Raw genomic sequence first — 24,075 nt, 5'->3', positions numbered from 1 at the left:
AAACGGGTGTTGTTTACCATTGTGCATTGCCAGCTAAGCTAGGATTTCTTTGCCGTTTTTTGGTTTGTTGAGCGAGATCTTGGAGAATTTTTCCCGGACTAATGCATCCATCTCCGGTCTAAAATTCCACCATGGGCAGATGAAGGCGTACTAATCGGCGCTGATCCAGATTAGGATTGTATACAATAAATCCTCTCATACGTCCCGTTCAGACTCAACAAGGGGAGCTAAATTGAATGTGACAGGTCTTCACTTGGAAGGTCTGGTTATGGACACACCTGCTGGACCCGCTTAGGACGTGATGGATGTCCTTTTAGCGATGATGGAGTAGATGCCACCTCAACGTCTCGACCCACGTTTGAACGAGGGAGGCGTATTTCTTCCTCCCCGGGAACATGGAAAAAAAAACTCCAGCTGCCTTTCACGCCCCTCTCAGCTTGGAAAGCGGCGGCGGCGGCACGGCTCCAAGGATCGATGCCAGGCTGTCGTACGAGGCCACGAGGGGGAATATTCCGTGGGTTTATTTGACAGTAAACGCTCCCCGGGAAGCCATGAGCAGGATTTTATTGGCTTGACTGCTGACTGCTGGCTTTACACTCCGTTCTGCTGCTCGCCACTTTGTTTGGCGGCTGGAACACCAAGCCATCGATCCACACGGGAGTGGAATTGACGCTTGGGCCGCCCCTAATGCAGGGGTGTCCAAAGTGCAGTCCCGGGTGTTGTTTTGTTTTGTCACCCCAATATAAAATAAACAAAAACACCCAACAAAAATGTGAAAAATAGAACAAAAATGACAAAATGGTGACATTTTAATTGCTAATAATTAATAATACAAATCTGCCATGTTTTTATTTTCACTAAAACATTACTAATATTTTACTGAAAAACAATTTCCTCCTCTTTTAAAAAAAAAAGCATTTTTGTCCAAAAAAGATTTTACTAAAAAACTTTTAAACAAATGTCAACAATCTTACAAGAATACAGAAATTAAAAAAAATACAGCAAAAATATGGTATGTGATAAAAATAAAATAAAAATGTTGATACCAATTAATACATTTTAATAAAAAAAATTATAAAAATGTAATAAAAATTTATGGCCTGAAATATACTTTTTTAACAAGAAAAAAAGAAAATTACAACTTTGTGCCTAATGTTAATTTTACAAAACAGTATGATCCAAAACTATTGGATTGTTTGTTTTTTTGCTTCTTTTTTTTTTTTTTTTTACAAAAAAAACTATATAATTTTAACTATATAATTGATACTTTTTCAACAAATTATTATTTGGAAATATATAAAAGTGGGTTGTGATCAAAATACTTTGTAAAATCCAAATTAGAGCTCTTAAAGGTGCGTATCAAATTCTGTGCTGATCCGACTAAACGTCCTAAAGTTGCGATAGGGTTAGTTTTGTAGAGAAATTTCAAGTCAGTGTGACTTACAAGCTCAATAAGAGCGCCATCATGTGATTTATGATTTACGAAAAATAATAGCACATGCAACACAGCAAGGGTGCACTTTTTGACAAAGTTTCAGCCTTTGGTGTGCAGCGGTTGAAGAGTAGAAGAGTTGCAAGATGGCGTGTCCTCATCTTGACTCTGCTCTTTATAGTTGCTCCTGTTTTGCACCAGAGGATGCTAACAAAGATGCTAACTCTGCACTCCTCCGTCCCTGGAGTGAAGGTTAGAGCCAACTGTCAGAGCAGGTGAGCGTCCCCCTCAGGGCCCCTCGCTATGCGATGTCGACCCCCTCCCTCGGTCCAGTCTTGTAGTCCGAGGCGGGTCAGGTGAGCAGCCCGCACAGCCGGAGGGAGTGTGACCCGTCGGTGACGTTGCCTTCAGGGCACATCTGCTCTTCTTGGCAGAGCTGCTGCTTCCTTGACTTCTTTCTTGCCTCCCACCTTCCGTCTTCCATCTTCCGTCTTTCGTCTTCCATGCACAGAGCAAGCAGGAAGTCATGAAAAGAAGCATTGTGCCCTGTTGAATGCTGGCTGTGTGTGTTGTGATGTCATTACGGCATCGGTGTTCCCAAAATGGGAGACGACAAAACAGGAAAATGACATAAAAATGAAAGAATAAAAAAAATCACAGCTTTCTCGCAAATGAGTTATCCAACAGCTACACGGGAAGCTTTCTAGATCTTCCAGACTTGGGTGTGCACACAGCGCTGTGATTGGTCACACTCCCAAAGACTTCCGAACCCCACTTCCCTAATTTTGTTGGGATAGGGGTTGATAAAAAAATGAATAAACCCGAGGAGCTACTGGTAGTTTTTTGCGGGTCGCAGGTAGGCCACGGACTAGCGGCGGGAAAAGGCTATTAGCAACTCCAGACATTGGTGATTGTAATTTGCATCCAGGTCCCTGTATGCACGCTCTGTAGTGCTACACAGACCACCGCTTCCTTACACGGGACGCTTAGAAATCGTTACTTACAGCTTCGATTCGGTCTCTTCAATATCACTAAGAAACGTTGCAGACTTCAGCAACATTTTGGCGTTTTGACAGTCCAGCTTCATGTCCACAAAACTCTTGCTGGTCCGGAATCATCAACTCCAACCACTTCTACCTGACACCTGAGTCTGTAGACCAGGGGTGCTCATTAAGTCGATCGCGAGCTACCGGTCGATCGCGGAGGTGGTACTGGTCGATCGCTGGTCGATCGCGGCGTGACATTACAAAAATATCATCCCAGCATCAATGCCGTCACTTGATTGACATACAGGGCAGCCATTCAGATGACAACTGAATGTTGCCCTTCGGGCGACCAATCAAATCAAACAACGTCTCTAAGTGCAGCAGAACTTACGATGTCAGCCTATCATCCATCCCCGTTACTTGATTGACATACAGGACAACCAGTCAGATGACAACTGAATTTTGACCTTTAGGTCACCGCTCATGCGTAAACAACGATGCAAAGTGCTAAGCTAGTCGGCGAATTGCGTCAGATTTTAAGCCCTCGCTAAAGTTTATGGTCACTAAAATGAGTGAAGGAGCTGGACCAAGTAAAAAGGCAAAAACTGGACCAAGTAAAAAGGCAAAAAACATATCACTTCCATACGGATATGGAATATTATACGGATATTATGATACGGATATTATCCATGACTGATAAACATTTGGAAGTGTGCTTGAGGCTGGCTATCAGCAGCTACTGTCCGGACTATGCATCCCTGGCTGGTTCAATTCAGTGCAAGTCATCAAAGTAAACTCAGGTAATTACAAAAAATGTTAATAGTTAATTATGTGTGTTTTGCAATATTGGCTCATTTGGTTATGTAAGGTACATCAACATACATTGTACGTACAAATAATCCTCAATACATTTGAAAATAAATAGATGTTTTGCATTTTTGTAGTGGGTAGATCATTTTGACTCGCTCATTTTAAAAGTAGCTCGCATGCTGAAAAAGTGTGAGCACCCCTGCTGTAGACATTCAGATGTCCGTCATGTGTTAGCAGAGGCCAACATGGACGCATACTTGGCTTCCACCATGTCTACAAGGAGAACTGATGAGCTGTACGGTTTTACTAATCCTAGCAGTTACAGCAGAAGAAACCACCAAAGATCCCTGGTCTTTGGATGCTGCTGTCAGCTCGCCCAACTGGCTCGTGGCTTCCTGAAAACGCCCCCCCCCCACACAACCCTCATTCGCCATCCGCCTCTCAGCCGCAATCAGGCGGTATTATCCGCCTTGTGTATGCATGCGGAGTGCTCAAATTGTTTTCACTGGAGTCTGCGGTCTTTACGAGCATCTGTGCTGCCTCCTTCAAGGCCCCGTCACTCACACGTGTGCCAAATTTGCTTTTGCGGCGTTCGTACCAGATGCTTTGTGAGCATATTGACTTTAGAGGAGTTATGGTTCGGGAATGGTGTTAAAATAGCAGGCTGCAACGGGTGGTACGAGGTGTGCTGGGGGGGACAAAATGCAGGGTAAGAATTACCGTACCCTGGTTTGGCTGAGAATAAGAAGATGTAGCAGGAGGGATCATGGTTGCCGGTGACTTTTGGAGAGTGACAGGAAAGCATCAATAGCTCTTCTCAATGAGCAGCAGCATTTCAAAATATTATTTAACAAAAATCTGCATTAATTTTAGGAGCATAGCATTGTAGTCAATGTCAATGGTTCTCGCCCGGGCGGAGTGGAAAGCCATCTCCGGGTCGGGTATGAGATCCTGCCCCAAGCGGAGGAGTTGAAGTGCTTCGGGGTCTTGTTCATCCACAGTGATGCCGATTCCGCATCGGTCAGTTGTGGTGAAAAAGGAGCCGAGCCAAAGACGGAGCTCTCAATTTCGCCACTTTGTTTGGCGGCTGGAACACCAAGCCATCGATGCACACGGGAGTGGAATTGACGCTTGGGCCGCCCCTAATGCAGGGGTGTCCAAAGTGCAGCCCTGGCCGTCGTTTTATTGTCACCCCAATATACTAAAATAAAACAAAAAAACCCAACAAAAATGTGAAAAATAGAGTAAAAATGCAGAATGTTAAGACAAATTGCTGACATTTTAATTACTAATAATTATTAATACAAATATATGCCCTGTTTTTATTTTTACTAAAACATTACTAATATTTTAGTGAAAAATATTTTTTCCCCTTTTTTTTAAAAAAATAAAAAAGCATTTTTGGACAAAAATTATTTTACTAAAAAACTTTTTAAACAAATATCAATCTTACAAGTATACAGAAATAAAAAAATAGAGCAAAAATGTGGAATGTGATAAAAATAAAATAAAACTGTTGATACCAATTAATAATAGTAATTTATGGGCTGAAATATACTATTTTTAACAAGAAAAAAAAGAAAATTACAACTTTGTGCCTAATGTTAATTTTACAAAACAGTATGATCCAAAACTATTGGATTGTTTGTTTTTTTGCTTTTTTTTTTAACAAAAATTATTTTTTAAAGCAAATATTTAATTTTTTTAACAACAATTTCATGGACAATCTTTGTTCCTACCCTCGCCTACGATCGTGAACTTTGGGTAGTGACCGAAAAGACGAGATTGTGGGCACAGGCAGCCGAAATAACTTTTGTCAGTCGTGGGGCTGGAAGCACTGAGCAGAACCAGGAGCCAGATGAGGGGGCTCCCGGACGCCTCCCTGGGGGGCGTTAAGGTCACGTCCGACAGTCCGGTAGTAGGTCTTGGGGAAACCTTGGCTGGACTATGGCCTGGGAACACCTTGGGATCTGCCAGGAGGAGCAGGACATATATTTACCAGAAGGCCATGAAATATATAAATTTCTCATGAAATCACATTATTATTATAATATAATAATAATATATTGTGGGTTGGTATCACGTAAACACATTCCACGTGCTAACAGTGGTAGCTAGCGCCACTAAAATGTTGACATGTGCGTTGATGTCCGCTGTGTGGCCTCCTTTTGTGATCTCTCACGTCGCCTGCGAGCGCATTCCCAGCCTGTGGCGACGTGGTGGACAAAGACGCCCGTTCCATCGCTCTTGAGTTCCTGGCTGTGGTCACATGACTTTAGGGCGAGGAGATTCCTGGGAGCTTCCGTGTTCTCCCAGTGGTACTCCCGTCCGTATCCATGGGAGGCGGGAGGCATACGTTTCCAGCTTTTGTTCCCGTCTGATTTACAGTAGCTTACCGAGGCCTGGACTTGGGATCCTGCTGACCGGCTCATATTCATCCTTCCCCCCCACATATCTGGCTCCGATTGTCACAATGGGAAAAAGAATTCCTATCTGCTACTACCAGGGCAGCACGGCTTCCAGTCTGCTCAGCAACACCCGGGCAACATCAGCGTACCACATCGGGCCTTCAAAATAAAAGCAGTCGGGTCAATTGACAAAATATACAGTATGTGTCTGTGTGTGTGTGTGTGTGTATGTATGTGTGTATATACATATATATATATAAATATAATATAATAATAATATAAAATAAATATAAAAATTATGAAATAATTGTATAAAATCATAATAAAATGAATATAAAATAAATAATAAAATAATAATAAAATAAATATAAAAACAAATAATAATAACTTATTTAACAGCCTAATATAATAGACATAATATTTTATATACTGTATAAAAAAATAAATATAAATGTTACAACGTGCCATGAAGTATGGCATGACTATATGTATGAAAAAAAAAAACAAAAACAAAAAAAACTTATTGAATTGGTAACTGCTATGGCGTGGAGAAGGGGTAGGATTTAATAAGCTTTGCTTCTTCCTGCTCCTTTTCAGACATGTGTAGTAATGAGGTGTTGTGTGTATGCATGTATGTGTATGTGTATATGTGTATATATATATTACGTAGATATGTGTGTATGTATATGTGTATGTATATACGTATATATATATATATAAATAGATATTGTAAGTGTATATGTGAGAAAGAATAATGTAACATAGTATGCATGTCTGAAATAAATTAAAAATTAAATTTAAGTATATGCATTTCTTGCTAAATAAATATCTTGGTCATGAAATAAATAATTACCATTAAATTATTATTTATTTAATTAGATTTGACACATTTTATGCTAGCAGGCAGTAGAATTTCCCAAATTTTGCCTTATTTTCTGGATATTTTTCCTAGTTTACAAATGTAAATATTGGCAGGTATGATTGTAGAAATCAATCCCACTTTTCTTGAGATTGTGATTATGTGGGACAATTTTGGGGCGGAAGAAGGGCAGCGGAGGCACGTCGCCATGGCGGGCGAGGCTCGCTGTTGTTTGGGATGTAGTTTGTTAGTGACGCAGCTGGAAATGTAGAATAACAAATGTCATCATTTAGAAATGCCATTGCACGTCAGTGTGCCATTTTTGTTGTCTTCACAGCGGCGTCATTGAGATGCTAATGACTAAGCACAATGAGACGGGATTGGAGGGATTGGCCGGGGATGCGTGGTCTGCTAGACAAACGGCATTGTTAATAGGAAAGCTGGACACATTGTGTTTTGACACGATGGTGTGTTCTGGAGGTTTCTGGGCTGGAGGCTCCTTAGCGGGATGCGCTCATTGGCATTCCTGCTGTGCACCAGCGCAACCGCTTCACCGACGAGCACAGCAAAAGTCTGCCGAGAGGAGAAACTTTTAAATGAGTGGACTGCGGTGGAAAAACTTCTTATTCCGAAAACCTTTCCTATTCGCCGTGCACGTCCTCGTTAGGTGTGTGGGCAGCAAAGTACGGCCGCAACGATGAACGTCGATAAAGGCATTAACATTGTCACGTTCAAGGCCCCCCACTGTGCCAAAGTCGTGTTCAATGTTCAGTCAAATTTGTCCCCAGAGTCCGTTTATGACTCCCTCGCTGGTTTGCTTCACTTTTGAGAGAAGAGGTGCTCAAACACTCACTTTTTGGAAGGTCATGACCCCATGAATGTAGGCTTCGCTACACATCTTAAAATAAAGCTTCGTCAAAGACTACTGTTGATATTTATTTCACTCTACTCAGTTTTTCCCCATTTTTGCATTTTTTTTGTCATATTTTCCACACATTTTTGTTTTCTTTGAAAATAATTAGGAATATACTCCTTGTAATATTCACACTTTATTCCAACATTCTAAAATTAAAATAAAATTACAGCTTTTTTATCACGAGAAGGCAACTTTTTTCATAATATTTTTTCTTAAATTATTGCTGATTTTGCGATTTTCTTGTTGAATTCTATTTTTTTGCATTTTTCTGATTTTTTTTCCCCCCAACTATTTCAACTTTTTTTTTTTGTAAATCTTCATCTGGTAAATATAATTTTATATTTTGATGTTTTTCCCACAACCTCTTTTTCTAAAATGTACCGCTTTGTTTTGTTTGCTGGTCAAAATATTACGACTTTTCCATAATATTTCCACTTTATGCTACTATAATTATTGTATTGTTCCTTATTATATTACATTATTGTTGTGAAATTATGATAATTACATTTTGTTACATTTTTTTCTTTATATTGTGACTTTATTCCATTTTTGCTGTTATTTTTTAAAAAACTTAAAAAAAAAAATTTTTAAATTTAAATTTTTGAAAAGCAAGTATTTGTTTTATTTTTTTTAAAATAACTTTTTGTCTCCTACAGCGTCCACAAACATGACACACGCATACCTCATGTCCGTTTAGGCATGTTGGAAGGTTACGTCATCAATACAACGATCAACACATCAATACTGTTTGCGAAACTAAAAACATCATAATAGTGGAGATGAAGTACGTCTGGTGAACATTAATATTAATATGCCGTTAAAGGGATGTTTGGACGGTGCAGGTGTACCTAATGAAGCGGCCAGCGAGTGTGTTCAGTAGTTCCAGCAGACGCCAGGCAAAGAGGTCTGTTGCGCAACGCGAAGGCGCTAACAGCGAGTCGTGACGTGAATGGCGTGTCAGCGTGCTCGTATTCCCGCCGCTCGCCTGCTCCGTGTCCCGACAGCCGGCGTCGGGAGCGCCTGGCTCCGTGCGCATGAGTCAGACGTCAACAAGAGGCTGGCGGGAAGCTCTCACAACTCTTGGAAGTGGGGAGAAAAAAAAAATGGTTGTGAGCTCTTTGGGGGGGTTGTTATCTTGTTTTGGTCAGAGTTGGTGGGCGGGATCAATGCCGTGATTGGCAGAACTGCATGTTAGATGCGTAACTGTGGGGAGGATGAAGATATCACCACCTGCTGCTTCCTGCACTAAATAATTACACCAACAGCAGGCGGGAGGGGAAGGGATCAATAATTAATGGAAGATAATTGGCTGCCGGCATACATAATACATAAGACCACTGTGGGACCCCCCACTCCCACCCCCACCCGAACATGTTTAATTCTTTTTCTTCTTTTTGAAGATCACCACGCTCATCAACCACAAGGAGCGGCCCAAAAAGTCGGAGCGCACCCTAGCGGCCATCCACCGCGTGGGCCAGGCGGTCAGCGTGGCCGTGGGACGCTTCGTCGCCGTCGGGGAGGCCATCGCCGCCGAGAACCAAGAGCTGAAAGATGAGATGGGACACGCCTGCTTCGAGGCCCGGAGAGCGGGTAGGAGACGTTTACTTTGCATTGTCCCCCTTTTTAAGGTGTGTAGCGAAGCCTGCTGTTTTTCCAAAGTCAACAAAAGAAGCTAGCGGTCTTCAGCGCCACTCCAAGCAACAACAACCCAAAGAGGGACAATCATTTATTTACAAATATACCACCGTGGACTCTTTTCACATTTGGAATTGAACGTGTCCGCGCACGTAAATGTGTGCGCACACTAAAATGTTCCTTCCATGCGGAACTGTCACCTCTTCTAAACCACTTAAGTGTCTTCATCACCTCAGAGAAACGAACTTGTATGTGTTTTTATCCGGGACTCATAGTGCCCCCCCCCTGAGAGAATGAGTCACACGTCTCCACTTCCTGTCTCTGTGTTGGCTGTCTTTACAAATCAGCGCTTTGCGCCATTATCACGTTGTTGAGTAGAAATTGCGTCGCATGCGGCGTGATATTGTATACACATATTGAAAACACCCCCTTTAGCACAAATAACCACATTACCAATATGAACATATGTTAGTGGTTATGGTATATTATGGTTTGAAGTATTTTAGACAGATTTATTTCAATTTATGTATTGTTTTTGTTGTTTCTTAAAATTGTATACAGCGTTCCCTCGTTTATCATGGAGGATAGGTTCCCAAAATAGCCCCCAATAATATCTATTGCAGATATTAATAATAATATCTGTGAAGTAGCCAACTTTTTAAAATGTAATTTATTTTTTTAACAATTATTCCATATGTTTTTAGGGTGCAAAACCCCTCACCATACACTTTACCTTTACAATATACCTTTTGTTATTAGCATTTCATCACATCTTGTTTAAACACCCCCAAAAAAGTTCAAACTTTCCTTTTTAAATTTTATTGATTAACGAGTTCGGACACAAGAAGTATTTTAGAGACTTTGGGATTCAACATTTTGTCGACATTGAGGGTTTTGTCCGGGAAAAACTTGCAAACATACCAAGACTTCAAGCTAGCAAGCTAGCGATGGCAAAGGAGACATGACAGGGCGGTGCCAAGGAGACTGACTGACAGTGGTCTTCAGCCAATCAGGACAGTGCGGACAGACAGAGAGAGAGAGACACTCGATTTAAAGGGCCAGGCGTTTTCACCTTCTGAGAGCTCACCAGGCATGCAAAGTTTATTTATTTACACATAACAAAATGATACATTTTAACGGCTAAAATGTCTTAAATATATATATTTTTTAAAATACATAAAAATTCTGTGTATTGAATGTAAACAATATATATATATTTTTTAAATTTGAATGTTACTTTATATTAACTGAATCAGTCAGGCAAGATTTGTTGACTTATATGTATGTAAATATATATATATAATCTCACACATAAAAATTTCAAGGAATTTCTTTAAATGTATTTATTGAGTTGTTTCTGTATTAAATATGTGTGAAGGCTTTCTTTACTACACATATTTTGCCTCAAAACATATTCATATGTAAGTATAATGTATTTTTGTGGGAATATGTTCATCCAGCATGTCAACCTTTGTGTCCCGCCTTGTCCGTACAGGGGACGCCATCGCCCAGCTGACGGATGTAGGACCGGCCGCGGCCGTTCCCACGGCGACGGACTCCCGCATCACGGTATTCAGCGACCGCACGGGCATGGTGAAGGCCGCCCGTCTGCTCCTGTCGTCGGTCACCAAAGTTTTGGTGCTGGCCGACCGCATCGTCATCAAGCAGATCGTCACGTCGCGAAACAAGGTGAAACCACAAACACAGAGAAAATACAATACAATAAAATAGTACAACTTAGAGCCAACAAATGATACATTTTCACTCCTAAAAACGCCATTACAGACATGATCGTCATCATAAAAAATAAAATAACTTCAATCATGCATATTAGTTTCACTATCAACTTCAGAGCTGCAAGTTGCTTGAAAATCCAAAACTGATTCATTTGGAAAAAAAAGTGACCTGCGGCTTTCCCGTCAACAGCGAGATAAGCTTGCACAAAGACAATTGAGTAAGACAGCCAGTGCGAGGCGGACGCAGATTAATCACCACCGGGAAGCCTGGTTTGGGCCCGACGTTGGACGTCCATCTGTCCTCCATTAGCAGCAAACGCGATTACATCCTTCCTCCGACCTCCTCGTTCTCTTTGTGTTGTGTGGCGTGTGCAGAAAAGCTGCTGCGTTAGCGAGCACGCTCTCTGACTGTGCAGCTTCACGCACACAAAAAAAAAAACAAGGCGGCACCTCAGAGATGCTTCATTTGCAGCTTTTATTTTGGGGAATGTAAGGACAGCACACTGGCTCAAGGCCCTCTCGGTCATTTGGAAGATTCATCTTGTTGAAAAACTGATTTTTGTAACTGTTCCACTTATATTCCTTACCCCAAAGCACAAAGAGGAGGTGAGATTATTCCATACGTCAACGGATTATAAACCACACGGTGCTTTATTCTACTATTTAACAACACGCTCACCGTATTTTTTTACTGGATCTTCTCCCACACTTCCATCAGAGTCCTCGACTTCTGGATCTGAATGGAACAGCTGGGCAATTTGGCAAAATCAAACATGGCGGATTCCCTCTCATTGTCCGTGTCGGGTCTCGTTGGGCAATGATGGCGGCTTTCACCAAAGACGGGACAACAGTTAAAGCAGCATCCGCAATCATTCACATATGGTGGGCTAACTCGCCCGGCGCCGTCTTACCGAAGTAGCGCAACATTTTTACACATTTTGGAAACAGTTTTTTTTTTAAATAATGAGCTAGAGTGCATGAGAAAGTGGAGGTGATGGATGCCAACCACTCATTCATGATTTCATTTTAAAGATTGCAAAAGGCAGTTGCCTACAGCCACAGCTGTTTTTGACTCGGTGCTAATAAGAGACCCCGGCGGTTATTTGGCGGTCATCTGGCAACTCCAGGAAACTATGTGCCGAATTGAATTGGAGCATTGATGCTATATTATTATTATTACGTTTGAAAAATGGACTTATGTGTTTCATTTAAAATAAAAAAAATATATAATGAAGTTAGTATATTTTTAATTATAAGATAAAAAGGAAACATTTTTTAAATATCTAATAATAATTAGCATTATATATTATAAAAATTCTGAATTAAATATTATATTTTAATAATTGTGGTTCATATTGAAATTAATAATGAGCTGGAGTGCATGAGAAAGTGGAGGTGATGGATGCCAACCACTCATTCATGATTTCATTTTAAAGATTGCAAAAGGCAGTTGCCTACAGCCACAGCTGTTTTTGACTCGGTGCTAATAAGAGACCCCGGCGGTTATTTGGCAGTCATCTGGCAACTCCAGGAAACTATGTGCTGAATTGAATTGGAGCACTGATGCTATATTATTATTATTACGTTTGAAAAATTGACTTATGTGTTTCATTTAAAATGAAAAAAATATATAATGAAGTTAGTATATTTTTAATTAGAATAAAAAGGAAACATTTTTTTAAATATCTAATAATAATTAGCATTATATATTATAAAAATTCTGAATTAAATATTATATTTTAATAATTGTGGTTCATATTGAAATTAATAATGAGCTGGAGTGCATGAGAAAGTGGAGGAGATGGATGCCAACCACTCATTCATGATTTCATTTTAAAGATTGCAAAAGGCAGTTGCCTACAGCCACAGCTGTTAATGTTTTTGACTCGGTGCTAATAAGAGACCCCGGCGGTTATTTGGCGGTCATCTGGCAACTCCAGGAAACTCTGTGCTGAATTGAATTGGAGCATTGATGCTATATTATTATTATTATTATGTTTGAAAAATTGATTTATGTGTTACAATTTAAAATGAAAAAAATATATAATGAAGTTAGTATATTTTTATATATTTAATATGAACAAGTAACAAATAAATATCTAATAATAATTAGCATTATATGTTATAAAAAATGCTGAATAAAATATTGTATTTTAATAATTGTGGTATAATATTTATATTAATATTTTATATTATACAATAATTATTCTTATTAAAATATAATATATTTATATAATAAATAAAATATATGATAAAATAATTGGTGTTATTGTACACAAAAAGAGAAATAAATCTGCTCTGTGACGAGGTTTCCTGCAGATGGAGGTGTCTTTCTGGTACCATGCTGCCCCCTATTGGTACGGAGTGTCAATGTCGCGGCCCAACTCCAACATTGGACCTTTGAAGAGTAACTTTGCGTGTAACTATTTTCAAGTTAAGAGGCGGCAATGAGCAGCGATGCCGGCCTGGTGTTTTCCATTATATTTCATACAGAATATCCGGATGAGGCCAGAGTGGACGGTTGCTAGGCAACAGCAGCATCGGGGACTTCCTAATCTGGAAAATCCTTCAAAATTCTGTTGACGCCTCACACACACACACACACACACACACAGGTGTGCTATTATTTGTATGCCAAGTGCAACACTATATGAGCCCCCCCCCACCCACAACAACCACGCCCCATCTCTCTGCAGGTCCTGGTGACCCTGGACCATCTGGAGCGCGTCAGCACCTTCCAGGAATTTGTGCAGATTTTCAGCCAGTTTGGCAACGAGATGGTGGAGTTTGCTCACCTCACCGGAGACAGACAGAACGTGAGTAGCATTCCAAGAGGGGGGGGGGGTGGTTTTGGGTCCAAAGCATGAGCTTGGAGTGATGCTGACTGAACTTGGCCAATGACTACTTGACCTTTTGTGTGGAGAAGCTATGGTTTATTTTCTTTTGTTTGCAGTATATATGAAAATTGAAGGATCGGGAAGGGGGGGGGCACTTTGATACATTATACATGAAAGATACTACAAGCAATCCAATGTAGGTCGATATACGCTAAACTATCTGAACAAAACATCTCAGCTTTTTGTTACTGATCCTTTTTCTATGCCGCTTATCCTAATATCTAATAATAGATCTCATTAATAATCCATTTCTTTTACATAGAATTTTATATCTTGCCATCTTCTTCACCATTGAGCGAAAGTTACTACTTTTAACACTTAATACAAAATCAATAAAGCTATTATTAAAGTACTTTGACTACCTGTAAACTTTGAAGTTGAAGGTGAAATACTAATCATTAGTATTAGTAGTTTACTGGTTAGATTATAGTAATATATGTTATATAGTGGTAAGAGGTATATTGTTTTGACATGTAACTTGCATCCTGAAATACTTGCACCCCTGCTATACATTATGTATGTACACAATGTACACAAATGTGTGTAGCTCAAGTGTTTTGCCAGTAGCCATCACGAAAAATGAAAGATGGGGAGGGGCGGGGCACGGATCGCCCCTCTTTTGGAAGCGTACCTGGCTTTGTAGTCGAATGGACTCTGTACTTGGCTAATGGTGGCTTTCAAAGCGTCATCTCAGCCTCTTTAGAGAAGCTGCAGCCTTTATCTTTGGAGCCAATGATGGATAATGACATGGTGACATGGCTGCCCATTTGCTTTTATTTTGGAAGGGAGCATATTGTCCACGCTGTGATGCTCTATTTTTATGAAGAATGCTGTTTAGAAGAGTGACTGCTATTTCTGGACGGCTCCCTTTAGTGTCCCTTCATTCGGCATGAAAGACATTTCCCATGGCTGCCTTTGGACATCTCCAAGAGTTGCCACAAGTTGGAGGAAAGCCACTTTTTCACCATCTGGTGTGTGTGTTTGTGTGTGTTGTAGGACCTGAAGGACGAGAAGAAAAAAGCCAGGATGGCAGCAGCTCGGGCCGTGTTGGAGAAATGCACCATGATGCTCCTCACAGCCTCCAAGGTGAACCAAAGCTTAAATAAACCAAAGACCGCATCCTGCAATCAGCTTTGATTTATTTGTGGACTGAAAGCAGGGAATGTGTTTTTTTATTTTTTTTGGGTTGTTGTTTTTTTTACCTGCAGACTTGCCTGAGGCACCCGGACTGCGAGTCGGCAAGGATCAACAAAGACGCCGTTTTCCAGAGGATGCGCTGCGCCTTGGAGCAGGTCATCGAGATCGTCACGGAGGCACGCAGCTGCGGGGAGAACAAGAGCCTCCCCGCCAGCATTTACAACGGCATCAAAGACTACAAGGTACGCAGGGCCGTCAGGACCGGGATGAAAAGGTCAGCTGACCACTTTGGTACCGAGGAAACCCAGCCGTCACTCAGGAAGTATTTTATTTTATTTTATTTTATTTTATTTTATTTTATTTTATTTTATTTTATTTTATTTTATTTTATTTTATTTTATTTTATTTTATTTTATTTTATTTTATTTTATTTTATTTTATTTTATTTTATTACTTTTACTTTTACTTTTACTTTATTTTTACTTTTACTTTATTTTTTCCATTTTTTTTAAACAAAAAGAGGTGATGACACAACTGCACAACAGAAGAGATCATGTGTGGTGAAGTTTTAAAAAACGGCCACAAGGTGGCAGAAGTGCATTTTGTAAGCGCTTGAAATTTTTTTAATTAAAAATAAAATAAAAATTAATAAAATTAAGTTTAAAAAATATGTAAATGATATTAGGAAAGCAGGAAGTGAACAAATGTAACAGTTAGTGATTGTAAAAGTACCAGATGGAGGGGTAGGATTTAATAAGCTTTGCTTCTTCCTACTCCTTTCATTACATTTGCGTCAAAGTGAAAGTTATGCTCGAAACGTATTTTACAAAAAAAAAAAATTCTCCCTTTTTAGTTGTGAAATGATATTTTTGTTGTGAACCGATAATATTTCTTATTTTATTTTTTATTTATTTTTATTTTCCAAACAACAAAAACTACAACTAAATTCTCTCAATGTTCTTCTTGGTTGTTTTCCATTTTTGTTCATTTCATTGAAATGTTTTAGATTTGATGCCATTTTTCCCCAAAGTCTACGTAACTCTGCATATGATAAAATATGACTTCACGACTGATGAATAAATCCCCCATCAGTCCAGCGTGGAGTGCCTGCGGGACAACCTGTACGCCTCGCCGCCGGACAGCGTCGGCCGCCAGCTGGAGGCGCTGGTGGAGCGCACCGAGGACTTCACCGACTCGGCCTACACGGGCCACGAGCAGCGCCAGGCCATCCTGGGCCTGTGCCAGCTGGCCCGCCAGGACGCCCAGCAGCTGCTGCACGCCTGGACCCAAGCGGTACGGCACGGGCTCAATTCCATGTCACTCAAGTCACTAGTTTCATCAAAGATGCTAAAAAAACAACAGAGGCTCAGCTCGTCTTTGAATTGGAATACCGAGGTTTGAAGTTGTAATGATTAAATCCGTGATGTCGTCCCCGCAGCAGTCTGTCCACGCCAAAGACGCCACCGACGACTTGGAGGTGGCCATCGCCAAGTCGTGCCAGAGCGTCAACGACCTCAGACGCGAGGTGAGCCGACTTGGGAACTCCACGGGGCAAGTTGGAGGGGACTGACCGCCTTTGACCTTTGACCCGCAGCTCCACAAGGTGGCGGTCAGCCGCACCTCGGACATGCTGAGGGTCCATGCGGAGCATTCGCCGCTGCGTGCGCTCAAGGCGGCCGGCGGCGAGGGAAACCTGGAGGTGGTGGCGCAATACTCCCGAACGCTGACCGAGCAGAAGGAGCAACTGGTGGAGGTTAGAGATGACCGAGTCATGATCCGGTCGTTCAGAACAGACCTTTGGGGTTCACGTGTACTTGTCTCCGTTTACCCGTTCAATGACTCACTCCTGCTAGTTAAAAAGGGAAACTGGGCAACGACTAACTCTTAGTCTAACTCTACTTAGAGAAGACTTGCGTTTTACTGACTCACCCGTTGATGTAAAGTTGACTTTTATTGACGGAATATTCGATGAAGACTCACGGTTGCTTGAGGAAGACTCGTTTGGAAGAAGAGTCGAAAAGACTTGAGTTCCACTGACTCACAAAGTGATGAAGACTCAAGATTCGCCGACTCATGGCTGGTACTGGAGGAATACTCGAGTGATACTCAATTAAGACTCGAATTTGACTGACTCATACGTCGACAAAGAATCAGGTTTCACTGCATCACAAAGACTCAAGTTTGACTAACTCGTGATGCAGTGAATACCTGACTTTCTCTGACTTGAGTAGACTTGACTTTTGATGACGCACGAATCCTTGACAAAGACTGACAGGTCGGCAAACAATTACATTTTGCTGACTCGTGGGTGCTAGAGGAAAACTCAAAGAATCGAGTTTTACTAACTCATGGGGTGACACCGACTTTAGTTATACTGACTCACGGGTGCTCGAGGAAGACTCGATTTTCACTGACTTACGGCTGCAAGACAAAGATTCGAGTGTCACTGACTCGCAAAGTTGAGGACGACTCGATGACTCAGTGACTCACATCCGCTCGGCAAAGACCTGAATTTACTGACTCAGAGTTACTGGATGAACACTCAAGTGTTTCTGACTGACGGATACTTGATGAAGACTCAAATTTGACTAACTCACAAGAAGACGTCTCACTGACTCGTGATACAGTAGACCCGAGTTTCTCTGACTTGAGTACTCAGGGAAGACTCGAGTTTGACTGACTCCCGGGTTGACGCACAAATACTTAACAGAGACTGACTCACAGGTCGAAGAATCACATTTCGCTGACTCACGGGTGCTTGAGTTTTACTAACTCGCAGAGATGAGTTGTGCTGTGTACCTGGTGCTCGAGGAAGACTCGAGTTTCGCTGACTCATGAAAAGACAAAGACTCGAGTTTCACTGACTCATGAAAAGACAAAGACTCGAGTTTCACTGACTCACGAAAAGACGAAGACTCGAGTTTCACTGACTCATGAAAAGACGAAGACTCGAGTTTCACTGACTCATGAAAAGACGAAGACTCGGGTTTCACTGACTCATGAAAAGACGAAGACTCGAGTTTCACTGACTCATGAAAAGACGAAGACTCGAGTTTCACTGACTCATGAAAAGACAAAGACTCGAGTTTCACGGACTCATGAAAAGACAAAGACTCGAGTTTCACGGACTCATGAAAAGACAAAGACTCGAGTTTCACGGACTCATGAAAAGACAAAGACTCGAGTTTCACTGATTCATGAAAAGGCGAAGACTCGAGTTTCACGGACTCATGAAAAGACAAAGACTCTGGTTTCACTGACTCATGAAAAGACGAAGACTCGAGTTTCACTGACTCGTGAAAAGACGAAGACTCGGGTTTCACGGACTCATGAAAAGACGAAGACTCGAGTTTCACTGACTCATGAAAAGACGAAGACTCGGGTTTCACTGACTCATGAAAAGACGAAGACTCGGGTTTCACTGACTCACGAAAAGACGAAGACTCGAGTTTCACTGACTCACGAAAAGACAAAGACTCGGGTTTCACTGACTCATGAAAAGACGAAGACTCGAGTTCACGGACTCATGAAAAGACGAAGACTCGGGTTTCACGGACTCACGAAAAGACGAAGACTCGAGTTCACGGACTCATGAAAAGACGAAGACTCGAGTTTCACGGACTCATGAAAAGACGAAGACTCGAGTTTCACTGACTCATGAAAAGGCGAAGACTCGAGTTTCACTGGCTCGTGAAAAGACAAAGACTCGGGTTTCACTGACTCACGAAAAGACGAAGACTCAAGTTTCACGGACTCACGAAAAGACGAAGACTCGAGTTTCACGGACTCATGAAAAGACAAAGACTCGAGTTTCGCTGACTCATGAAAAGACGAAGACTCGAGTTTCACTGACTCGTGAAAACACAAAGACTCGAGTTTCACTGACTCATGAAAAGACAAAGACTCGAGTTTCACGGACTCATGAAAAGACGAAGACTCGAGTTTCACGTACTCATGAAAAGACGAAGACTCGAGTTTCACTGACTCATGAAAAGACAAAGACTCGAGTTTCACTAACTCATGAAAAGACGAAGACTCGGGTTTTACTGACTCATGAAAAGACGAAGACTCGGGTTTCACTGACTCATGAAAAGACGAAGACTCGGGTTTCACTGACTCATGGCTGATCAATGAAGACTTGAATTTCACCGACTCCCGGGTACTGACTGGAACACTGGAGAGTTACTAACTCTCGGGTAACTCACCAACTCGTGGGTGTGGAATTTGTTGTATGGCTGCAATAATCCTCCACACCAGCAGGTGGCGCTAACTTGGTAGGGTTTGCTAACTGGTGGGTTTGTTAATCTTTGGCTTTGTTGGCAGAATTGCCGTCTGCTGTGTCACGTGTCCGGAACCGAGCCGCTGGAGATAACGTGCACGCACGCGGAGGAGACCTTCCACGTCATCGGACCGCAGGTTAAGCCGTTTGGTATAATATTGGTGGGGCTGGGGGTGAGGGTGGGGGCCGTCTGGCGTGAGAAGACACTTTGTCCTCTTCCTACACATGTTTCCTCCGTGTCCAGCAATTATCCTGCACCGCAGAATCTTCCCGTCCTGCAGGGTTGGTGTCAGACCCTTCGGTAATGACTCTGCTCCCGAGGTCAGGGTTCAGGAAATGGATAACGTAGCGGCATGAGGAGGAACCGGGGGGGTGGGAGTGGGGGGGCTAATTGGCTATCACGTATAACACGGCAGGGAATATCCTCATTTCCTGCGGGACAAATTAGCACCGTCATTAGCCTTCCTTCAGTGTGATGGGTTGGTCTGTCACGGACGACAAATAAAATCTCCTTTACGGAGCTTCACCCCGGCTGCTTTTCAAAATAAAGCTCCGTGGGGCGTACGCGTGGATAAAGCCTGTACGTTGAGGTTTATAAATAGCGGGACACAAAGCTGTAAAATAATTTAACGTTTCAGATCATCTCGGCGGCCCAAACTTTGGCGCTGCACCCGTCCAGCAAGATCGCCAAGGAGAACCTGGAGGTGTTCTGCGAGGCGTGGGAGTCCCAGCTGAGCGACATGGCGCTGCTCGTCCGTGAGATCGACGACGTCTTCGAGGGCAAGCGAGGTGGGGGGGGGGGGGGGCCAAAGTGCAGCCATAGCTTACCTTAGCTAGAACATAAATAACCTCCTAGCACAGGGTGTTTTTGACTCGCGGGCCACTTTGATTTAACAAAATTGTCCCGGGGGGGGGGGGGGCAGAATATATATTTAATACACACTATTTTACGCTTATAATTCTGACAGTCCGCATTGAATTATTATTAATATTAGTCTAATTTTATCTGTAAATCATACTATCAGCTGTCACTATCAGACCACAGCAAATTACGAAATTTAATTTTACAGTTTTGTTTTTTCTGAATCATACATCCGACTTGACTTATGTTGCCAGCTGTTGTTAAAATCGTTCAAATTTGAAATATTTAGAAGCAGTTGATGTTTGCGAAATAATCACTAATAAATACAATAAATCACTATATTGACAGTTACTATGGTACCCATTATGTCATGGTATGGTCATATCACCTCATACTCCGGTACGTGACAAACAAAAAAACAAACAAAAAAAAAACCTTAAACCATATTAGGAAAGCAGGAAGTGATCAAATTATTATGTCATTGTAGGGTCACATCACCTCGTACTTCAGTACGAGGTACATTATTAAAAAAAAAACAAAAAAAACCCTTAAACTGTATTATGGAAAGCAGGAAGTGAACAAATTATTATGTCATTGTAGGGTCACATCACCTCGTACTTCGGTACGAGGTACATTATTTAAAAAAAAAACAAAAAAAACCCTTAAACTGTATTATGGAAAGCAGGAAGTGAACAAATTATTATGTCATTGTAGGGTCACATCACCTCGTACTTCGGTACGAGGTACATTATTTAAAAAAAAAAACAAAAAAAAACCTTAAACTGTATTATGGAAAGCAGGAAGTGAACAAATTATTATGTCATTGTAGGGTCACATCACCTCGTACTTCGGTACGAGGTACATTATTTAAAAAAAAACAAAAAAAACCTTAAACTGTATTATGGAAAGCAGGAAGTGAACAAATTATTATGTCATTGTAGGGTCACATCACCTTGTACTTCGGTACGAGGTACATTATTAAAAAAAAACAAAAAAAAACCTTAAACTGTATTATGGAAAGCAGGAAGTGAACAAATGTAAGAGTTACTGATTGTAAAAGTACCAGATGGAGGGGTAGGATTTAATAAGCTTTGCTTCTTCCTACTCCTTTTGGACATGTGGAACTGGGAACTGATTATGTGATGCATTCAATTGGAATCTGATGCATGTTCAAATGAAATAAAACCATTACTATAGAAAGCAACTGGCGGGCCGGATTCAAACGCTTAGTGGGCCGCATGTGGCCCCCGGGCCCTAGTTTGCCCACCCCTGTCCTAGCATGTTAACATAACCTCCTTTAGTATGTTTGGACCCCCCCCCTTGGTCCATACGGACTCTGACACCTTACCGTCCTTTTTCTGCTCCCAGGAGACAAAAGACCTTATTTGTCACTTCCTCGACCGGGGGTGAGTATCCGCCAATGACACGCCTCCTTTGACGTCACCTGATCATGACACACACCCCCTCCCTTCCCGCAGAAACACTCGGCTAACCTGAAGACCGCCAAGGCTGTCAAGTTGGACGCGGAGGTGAGCGTCCATGCGTCCTGGCTGTCAACGTTAACGAGTTAATGGCGCTTTAACGGACGATCCCTTTAACGGCGGCACATTTTGAACGTGCACTCCTCCCGTTTGACCCTTGACCCCCACCGTAGTTTGGTTGAAAAAGTCAGGCAAATCGCATTAACCATTCAAAAACTGTGGAAATATTTGGAGTGGAAGAAGCTAACTGTGTGGGGAAAATATGGATGCATTTTAACAAGGATACAAAAACGCTTCAGCCTGACCGACACCAGGACTAATATGCACCGTCATAGAGTCACTTACAAAAGAAGACTATCTCGAGGGGTGACTAGCGTGACTGATCCTTCCTGCTACCTCTTCTTATTCTCTGTCAGACCAGGTGTGTGAGGTTTTGAGTGAGGTTTTGTCAATGCTTTGCGTTTGCCCGCGCAGGAGCAGACCAGCATGGCCAAACTGGGCCTGGAGCTCCGCCTGCTGTCATCGGACGTGGACGCCGAGGTGGACAAGTGGGAGGAGCCAGAGCACGACTTGGTCCGGCAGAGCCAGAGCCTGGCTAGCATGGCCTACAACATGTACCTGTTCACCAGGTCTGCACACGCATCCTTCACTGGTGTTTTTGTTGCTGGGTTGACTCTCGTTTCCTTCCCTCCTTCCTTCCTTCCTTCCTTCCTTTCCTCGTGTTCTGTGTTTTCTTCCCTATCGATTGATTTCCCAGAGGGGAGGGTCTGCTGAAGACGACACTCGATCTTTTCCATCAAGCCGAGGTGCGTCTGTGTCCGTTCTTCCTGCCTGTTTAAACACGGCATGATGGCGTGCGGTCATTTGCACGAGTCGGCAAATGTCAGGCGGGATTGATTCCGCCACCGGAGATGAGTTCAAGAAGCGGGAGAAAACGCTGGGTTGACACGCTTGTTTTCCTTCCTAAGGTTCTGTCAGAAGAAGGACTCCAGCTCAGTTCTTCCCTACAAGTCTTCTTCACTCAGGTACTGTAGGACTTAACCAGCGCCCCCTTCAGGGTCACGCCGTAAAAGTCAAGCAAGAACCCTGTTGGCTTTGACGAAAGTGTGCGGTTGCTAAAGCGGGAACATTATTGATTTTGGAATGATCCAGCACAAGACGTTAGAGGTCGCTGAGGTCCAGAGTGACTAGTCTGGGTTTCGATCAAACCTGCTGGTTATTGATGAGCTCGATGGACTGGAGCTCCCGGCCGCCATTGATCCTCACAATCGATATGGTAGCTGGGTCCAAACCTTCAGAAACAGTCAAATGTCTTCAAACATCTGGGACGCGATTATTACAATGAATAATTAAAAAGTCTAATTAAGATTTTGAAAGATAAAATATAATATAAATATTATATATATATATATATATATATATATATAAATATAATATTCCCACAAGCCAAAAACATGCTAGGTTAATTAGCCACTCCAAATTGTCCATAGGTATGAATGTGAGTGTGAATGGTTGTTTGTCTATATGTGCCCTGTGATTGGCTGGCCACCAGTCCAGGGTGTACCCCGCCTTACGCCCGAAGACAGCTAGGATAGGCTCCAGCACCCCCCGCGACCCTCGTGAGGAAAAAGCGGCAGAAAATGAATGAATGAATAAATATAATATTAATATAAATATAATATAAAATATGTTTTTTATTTTTTTAATGTGCAATAATAAAATATGTAAAGAAATACAACTAATATTTTAAAAAATACCCTATTTAAATTTAATTTTATTAATTAAATTTATTTAATTAAATGTTTAATTTAATGAATTTAAATTTAATGAATTTAAATGTTTAATTATTTAATTTAATTAAATATTTATTTTAAAATCTTGAACAAAAAAATAATTATTGGACTGTTTATTTCCCATGTAATTACACTCCCCCAAGCTTGCTTTTCATTCAGGTTTTCAGTAAATAAGGTGAGGAAATGTAAGAGAAAAAAAACAAAATGGGACTTTATTGTTCATGTTCTGGTAAAACTAAAATATAAAGTAAAATAAGCCATGAAAATAACATATAATATAATAACATATAATAACATATAACATATAATAACAATAAGTCACACATTTAGTAGCTCTTGGCTATTTACATTTTGTAAAAGGAGCTTTTCACAAAAAAAGAAAAACATGGGAGACCACCAACCTCCAAACCTCCAAAACATTCAACAAATGAAATTCATGTTTGTGTCAAATAGTCCAAAAATCCTGGTCTGAGCATCCCTAGAAAAGGTCACATGACGGGCCTTAATGTGTATTCCACATCTTTTGGTCTCCTCCTCAGCTGCTTGGAGAGGAGAAGTCAACAGTGATGTCGGAGGTGGAGAAACTGGCGCAGTTGTGTCAGCAACTGCAAACGGGGGCCAGGACCCCCGTGCAGGGCAAGACCGCCACCTTCCAGAAGGTACTGTAACCACACCCACGTGCACAACGTCCACGCCTCGGCGTCTTTGTGGAGACTTCCATGTTGTTTTTCGCCGCCAGGTGGACTCATCCATTCAGAAAACCAGAGGGGTGTTGACACACGTGCTCAACCTCCTTCCTGTCTGCAACAAGCTCAACAGGAAGGTAACAATAACGTTCGGACGA

The 24,075-nt window shown here is 41.7% G+C and overlaps 1 protein-coding gene across 2 annotated transcripts in view; it reads left to right on the top strand.

Annotated features, from left to right (window-relative positions):
- Positions 1 to 24,075, top strand: part of LOC131101381 (alpha-catulin-like) — a 44,398-nt gene that overhangs the window by 18,986 nt on the left and 1,337 nt on the right. The window contains exons 2-18 of one of the 2 annotated variants that reach the window (XM_058046451.1): positions 8,812 to 9,001; positions 10,542 to 10,735; positions 13,479 to 13,598; positions 14,676 to 14,765; positions 14,888 to 15,058; positions 15,909 to 16,109; positions 16,258 to 16,341; positions 16,411 to 16,569; positions 19,140 to 19,232; positions 19,734 to 19,884; positions 21,326 to 21,363; positions 21,436 to 21,486; positions 21,913 to 22,067; positions 22,196 to 22,244; positions 22,407 to 22,463; positions 23,771 to 23,890; positions 23,971 to 24,054. In XM_058046451.1, the coding sequence (XP_057902434.1) occupies positions 8,812 to 9,001; positions 10,542 to 10,735; positions 13,479 to 13,598; positions 14,676 to 14,765; positions 14,888 to 15,058; positions 15,909 to 16,109; positions 16,258 to 16,341; positions 16,411 to 16,569; positions 19,140 to 19,232; positions 19,734 to 19,884; positions 21,326 to 21,363; positions 21,436 to 21,486; positions 21,913 to 22,067; positions 22,196 to 22,244; positions 22,407 to 22,463; positions 23,771 to 23,890; positions 23,971 to 24,054 (2,007 nt within the window). Of the gene's footprint in view, positions 1 to 8,811; positions 9,002 to 10,541; positions 10,736 to 13,478; positions 13,599 to 14,675; positions 14,766 to 14,887; positions 15,059 to 15,908; positions 16,110 to 16,254; positions 16,342 to 16,410; positions 16,570 to 19,139; positions 19,233 to 19,733; positions 19,885 to 21,325; positions 21,364 to 21,435; positions 21,487 to 21,912; positions 22,068 to 22,195; positions 22,245 to 22,406; positions 22,464 to 23,770; positions 23,891 to 23,970; positions 24,055 to 24,075 lie in introns of both variants that reach the window. The other variant, XM_058046450.1, reaches the window with a different exon arrangement.

This window comes from Doryrhamphus excisus, chromosome 14 (assembly GCF_030265055.1).
Source record: "Doryrhamphus excisus isolate RoL2022-K1 chromosome 14, RoL_Dexc_1.0, whole genome shotgun sequence".
Classification (NCBI taxonomy): domain Eukaryota; kingdom Metazoa; phylum Chordata; class Actinopteri; order Syngnathiformes; family Syngnathidae; genus Doryrhamphus; species Doryrhamphus excisus.
Note: the sequence above shows the minus strand (reverse complement) of the source record. Positions and strands in the feature narration are given on the sequence as shown.